The sequence below is a fragment of the Rhagoletis pomonella genome, unplaced genomic scaffold, assembly GCF_013731165.1.
Source record: "Rhagoletis pomonella isolate Grant_MI unplaced genomic scaffold, Rhpom_1.0 Rhpom_scaffold_08071, whole genome shotgun sequence".
NCBI classification, from domain to species: domain Eukaryota; kingdom Metazoa; phylum Arthropoda; class Insecta; order Diptera; family Tephritidae; genus Rhagoletis; species Rhagoletis pomonella.
This window is the reverse complement of record NW_023466599.1, coordinates 798-7,366: the sequence shown is the minus strand read 5'-3', so window position 1 is coordinate 7,366 and position 6,569 is coordinate 798. Positions and strand designations below refer to the sequence as shown.

At 39.1% G+C, this 6,569-nt stretch overlaps 1 protein-coding gene across 1 annotated transcript; it reads left to right on the top strand.

Moving 5' to 3' along the window:
* The first annotated feature begins 755 nt into the window (after window positions 1-755).
* On the top strand, window positions 756-2,258 carry LOC118755957. Its single transcript, XM_036490748.1, has one exon. The coding sequence runs from the start codon at window positions 756-758 to the stop codon at window positions 2,256-2,258; it is 1,503 nt and encodes a 500-aa protein (XP_036346641.1).
* Window positions 2,259-6,569: the final 4,311 nt, after the last annotated feature.

Below are 6,569 nucleotides of genomic sequence, written 5' to 3'. Positions count from 1 at the left end.
TGCACAGCTCATCTACCAGCAGGTTAATTGGAATGACTTCATTACAAAAATGGCGCCCAACGTGGGGCCCTGAAAAGAAAGCTTAAGGGGTATCCCATCAATCATTCAGAATTTTACCAGACGTATTTATGTGTATGGAATTGGTTTTAATGAGTAAATATTTTTACTGGCCAACCGACTCATATTGCTTCTACTTAATTTTTTTTTATTTGTTGTGGATATTAGAGTTTTGGAATTAGCCCAAAAAGAGGGTTTATTTAAGCAACCAGCTTTGAATGTCAACAATATTTTAATTTTTTTTTCATATCTAAAGGATTTTATTTGGAATTATTACTTGCGGATGACTATCTACATTAATAACCCGTAAGATTCCTTTAAATACGCAACATTTTGGGGGAATTTGGTTCAGTCTTAGAGGAAAATCGAATGCTTTCATATTCTGGAAGGTGATTCCCAAGGACCCGAATCAGTTAAATGCAAAGCTACTCTTAGTTTTGTACTTCTTTACATCCGAAAATCTAGATCAACCCTATTACTCCTTGTCACAGATCTAAGGCAATAAATCATGATCCCACAGTACTTACAAAAATAAATTTAATTTTATAAATTATAACCTCAATTATTCACACTGGTTAATAGTATGATTATTTTTATACCTCACTAACTTGGATAGAATCATAAATAGGCAGAACCTGCATTGTATTTGTTATACATAGTATCACGTTTTTTTTTGATTTTTTTTTGCTATTGGAACTATGTCGGTTCTACACAGTAACGAGAACTTGCATCAGCTTCAGAATATGACTTCAGCGTGTGGGTTATGCAAGGAAGAAGTTTCAGAAAACAATCTTTTAGTGACTCCTTGCCAGCATAACTTCCACCGATTATGTATTTCCGGCTGGCTAAATGAAAACGAGTCGTGTCCAATATGTCATCGCGGCTTGGATACTCAGTCAATAAAGAGTTTTGCTGAACAAGAACAAGTAGAGGGATTTGCAAATCAAGGTGCTAGGCCAAAGGAAAATCCACCGGGGGTTTTAACTCGGTCTAGAAACCAAAATAACTCATTTAACGCAAACTTGAATCGCAGCAGAGGTCGTGGTCGACAGAATAACAATACAAATGGGGCTAATCGTAGTCAAATTCAAAGTATTATACAGGAGAATTTACATAACTTTGAAGATCAGTTCTCGAGACAAATACACGGAGAAATTGGTAGACTAGTCTCAGAATCCCTTGACGCTTATTTTCAGAATTTAAGAGTGACTGAGACGCGTAACCTCGTACAGGTGGCGGACAGAATGAATCGATCAAATGTAAATAATGTGAATAACGCGGACGCCTCAAACCAAGATCCTAATGTGTTGCATAGTTCAGGGCGATTTCGCGAGGATTCTGGTATGATATCTCAATCTGTTTCTAGTAAGATTATTTCTGGTTGGAAGCTTAGTTTCGATGGGTCTCTGACTAGTGTACCTGTGGATGAATTTATTTACCGGGTGAATGCTCTTACCAATACCACGTTAAGAGGAGATTACCATTCGTTGTGCCAAAATGTCCACATTCTTTTTGAAGGGAAAGCTAAGAGATGGTTTTGGCGATACCACCACTCAGTACGTGAGTTAGATTGGGTGGATATCTGCGAGGATTTGCGCAAAAATTTCAAAGATTTCCGTACAGACTTTGAGATTAAAGAATCTATTCGGAACTTAAAACAAAAATCTGGTGAATCTTTCGAAAACTACCTCGATCACATTTTATCTACTGCTGATAGTTTAAAACATCCTTTATCCGATCGTGAAATGGTGGAGATTGTTCTAAGGAATTTGCAGCCTGAAATTCGGTTGGAGCTTTTACATCTCGAGCTAAATTCCATATCCGATCTTCGAAAGGCATGTCGCCGAAGAGAGAATTTGGTCGCAGAAATGCAAAGTAAACCACAGTTCCAAAAATTAAATAATCAATTTCGTAGGAACGTATCCGAAGTAGACATTGAGGAAGAAGGAGCTTTTAAGGAAGAAATTATCGCAGGCGTTACAACGAATGGAGCTTCGGCTGAGAGAAAGTGCTGGAATTGTGATGGTATTGGTCATAATTACAAGAATTGTGTCAAACCGCGCAGAGTATTTTGCTACGGATGTGGGCTAGTGGCTTTTTTCCTACCGAATTGCCCGAAGTGCAATAATCCGGAAAACGCGATCCGGGATGTCAGCAACAAGCTTCGACATCCCAGCAAGAAATCGGATCCAAAGGAATAGTTGAGAAATTTACCGTTTTAAAGAACCCAAATTCAGTTCCAAAACAACCAAATCTTTTCCCTGTAGTACCTTTTCATGAACGTCTAATAGCTTATCAAAAATCCCGAGAGAAAATTTTTATGCCAGCTCGTTCAGTTAAACGTGCTAAGCATTATTGGAGTATCATTAAAGAAAAACAAATGAAATTGAAATCGGTGTCATCCATTTTTCACAAACCTAACGACATACGACCATATGCTTCCGTCCAACTCATGGGAAAAACTAAACTAGGACTTCTTGACTCAGGAGCGTCTGTAAGTTGTATAGGAGGCGCATTGGCAAGAGAAGTTTTAGACACCAAACCAGGTGTTAAGAAACTTACTACTAGTGTACATACAGCCGACGGTTCAAGACAAGAAATATCAGGAGTTGTGTCCTTACAGGTGACTTACAAAAACGAAAACAAAATGATTGAATTTTACATAGTCCCTAACTTGGTACAAGAAATCTATCTTGGAGTAGACTTTTGGAAGACTTTTAATATCGCTAATACCATAATAAGCGAAGTTCAGGTACAAGAGATAGATACCACACTACACAAGTTGGACGAAGAAAAAAAATATAAGCTTCAACAGGCGATCTCATGCTTCCCGAGTTTCGAACGAAAAGGGCTGGGGAAAACTTCCTTAGCTGAACATATTATTGACGTGGGTAACGCAAAGCCTATCAAACAAAGGCACTTCCCCGTATCTCCGGCAGTGGAGAAACTCATGGGGGAAGAGATCGATAGAATGGTGGATTTAGGGGTTATTGAAGAGTCCAGTAGTCCATGGTCATCTCCGGTTGTACTTGTGCGTAAGCCAGGTAAAGTGCGTTTATGTTTGGATAGCCGGAAGGTCAATGCGGTAACCGTCAAAGACGCGTATCCACTCCCGCACATTGAGGGAATACTGTCTAGACTGCCTCGAGCGGAATTCATTTCGAGCTTGGACTTGAAGGATGCTTTCTGGCAAATACCTCTCGAAAAGGATTCTCGTGAAAAAAACGGCATTTACGGTACCAAACAGACCACCTTATCAATATACCGTAATGCCTTTTGGGCTTTGTAACGCTCCCCAAACCATGTGCAGATTGATGGACCGCGTAATACCTTATAATCTAAAAGAGAAAGTATTCGTCTATCTGGACGACTTATTGTTAGTTTCCGAAAGTTTCGAATCACATTTAGCTCTTTTGAGGGAAGTTGCTGACCACATTACTAAAGCAGGATTAACAATAAACATTGCGAAAAGTAAATTTTGTATGACTGAAGTTCGATATCTCGGATATATAGTGGGATTAGGAACTTTAAAAACAGATCCAGAAAAGGTGTCAGCGATTGCTGACTATCCGGTCCCTAAGTCAGTAAAACAGCTTCGCAGGTTTCTTGGTATGGCCGGGTGGTACCGTCGCTTCGTTCCCAACTTTGCTGAGATTTCGCATCCGCTTACTGAACTCCTAAAAAAGTCAAAATCCTTTGCATGGTCTGAAAGCGCTCAAACATCGTTTGACTCGATAAAAGCTCTGTTGACATCGGCACCCTTTTTAGCGAATCCAGACTTTAAGAAACCATTTTTAATACAATGCGATGCAAGCTCACACGGAATAGGCGCTGTGCTAGCACAAAAAGATGACCATGGCGAAGAGATCCCGATAGCGTACATGTCGCAAAAGCTAAATAGAGCACAACAAAATTACTCGGTCACAGAAAGAGAATGTCTGGCGGCAGTTTTAGCCATAAAGAAATTTAGAGCGTATGTTGAGGGTCAACCATTCACGGTGATAACCGATCATGCAAGTCTGCGCTGGCTAATGAATCAAAGTGACCTCAGCGGACGTTTAGCTCGGTGGGCTCTAAAATTCCAGTCATTCGATTTCAATATTGAGCACCGAAAAGGCAGTGCTAATGTGGTTCCCGACGTGCTTTCTCGCATACATTCGGAAGACTCACAAGTATCAGCAATTTCTGTTGAGTATTTTCCAGTCATAGATATAAACTCCAATGCATTCCATGATACGGAATATGTGGAACTTAGAGGAAAATTGGACGCGCAAGCGGACAAGTTTCCCGATTTTAAGGTATCCGGAAAATTCGTTTACCACAGAACCGAATTTTACACAGGCGATCCTGAAAAAAGAAAATGCTTCGTGGAAACTTCTAGTACCCAAATCACTTAGGCTTGAAGTTATCAGAAATGCGCATGATATTCCAACTAGTGCTCATGGAGGGATATCGAAAACTGTTGAACGAATACGTAGACACTTGTACTGGCCTGGATTGTTTAAAGATGTTACCGAATACGTTGGTAATTGCGAAGTATGCAAAACAACAAAACATCCTACCAAAGTCTTGCGTCCACCCATGGGGAAATGTGTATCAGTTGAAAGAATTTTTCAGAGGTTATATGTTGACATAATAGGGCCTTTCCCAAGGTCGAAAAAAGGTCACATAGGTATATTAATAGTTCTTGATCACATGTCAAAGTTCACTTTTCTTTGTCCGCTGAAAAAACTTCAATCATCTCCAATAATAAACTTTTTGAAAGTAGAAATTTTTGACGTTTTTGGGGTACCGGAGTACATTGTGAGTGACAACGGAAGTCAGTTCAAGGCCAAAGATTTTGAAGCCTTTCTTACCAAATGCGGAGTAAAGCACATTTTTACAGCCTTACATTCACCCCAAAGCAACTCTTCTGAAAGAGTCAATAGGTCAATTAATGCTGCCTTGAGGTCATATATAAAAAATGATCAACGCGAATGGGACTGTCATCTCAGCAGTATCAACGCAGCTCTTCGTAACTCAATTCATCAATCCACCGGATATAGTCCATACTTCGTCGTTTTTGGGCAGCATATGGTTAATCATGGGGATAACTACTCCCTTTTACGTAACTTAGGCATGACGTCTGAGGGCATGGTGGAGTCCAGCACTCGTTTTGACAACCTATTAGCGGTAAGAGATAACGTAAGATCTAACCTAACTAAAGCCCGTGAACGCAATGAACGCCATTATAATTTAAGGTCACGGGAAATTAAATACAAAGAGGGTCAGGAAGTATTACGTAGAAATTTCGCACAAAGTAATATGAGCAAATCCTACAACGCGAAGTTAGATAAAACCTTTCTCAGGGCAAGGGTTCGAGAAACGCTGGGATCGTCATACTATGTTCTGGAAGACCAAAACGGTAAATCGATAGGCACCTTCCACGCAAAGGACATGCAACCTTATTGAACCATCGCCTTTTTCAGATGTTTTCGACAAGTCGCTTTCTGAAGGATCCTGCGAAAACACCTGCTTTGTGAGCGCGATGTCGGTAGATTCGTGAATAAAACGCGGCTAACTACACTCAAATGCAACCCTAGGTAATGGCAAATGAGTGGCGTTGACAGTATAAGACCACGGATAATCTGTCTACATTCTCGCAAGTGTCAACCTCTACTTCCGCTGAGGGGATTCTTTTCTTTCTTTTGGATGCAGCTTGTCTACGAGTCGGACGTGATAAATTGAAGTAGCAAAAAAAAAAATAAAAATTAAATTAAATCTAATAATCAACAGCATTCGCGGTCGTTAAATATATACATGTAATTCTCTTAAGAATAATTCTGAAATATTATATACTTTGCAAATAAATAAAGTCAATTAATTGATTTACGCGATTGAGACCGATTTTTTTGGTGTACATGCGGGCAAGTTCGTGGATTAATCGAGTCGCAGTCACGTTTTGGACGAATCCATACGTAACCTGGAGGCAGCAATTGGCTACGTTGGGTATCCAGAGGACCTAACTAAAACCCATCAAGAGAGCAAGATAATATGTCGTTTTCAATATATACATATATATATAGATAAGAAAGGTTACAAAGGTAGAATAGTGTATACTTTACTTTTGGAATTGCTGAAAGAAAGTAGTAAAGATTCACCAGCTAATTGCGGGCTTCTGTCTCTCTATTTTTACGGTCTTTTTGGACGCTGGGCCTTTTGTTGCATATTTCAGCCAAGGAGACATTTCTATAATTTGATAATACTTCATTTTGTATAACTACTATACTTGAATGTACATAAGAAAAGGCTATTCCATTTAGTATCTAAGCATTGATTGCATAACGGGGCATTCCCGATCTAATAAAATATTTATTCAATATGTGCCTGTGTAAATATCGACACTAACAAATTAAGAACAACCAAGCGAATGGGTTGAATTGCACTATCCATTTTTTTTGTATATTTTAAGCACTTAAAATCTCTGTCAAATAATAATAAAAAAAAAAAAAAACAAAAAAAAAAAAAAAAAA

Excerpts from the sequence above, each read along its gene's own strand:
- LOC118755957 (XM_036490748.1), top strand. The coding sequence starts at position 756 with ATGTCGGTTCTACACAGTAACGAGAACTTGCATCAGCTTCAGAATATG.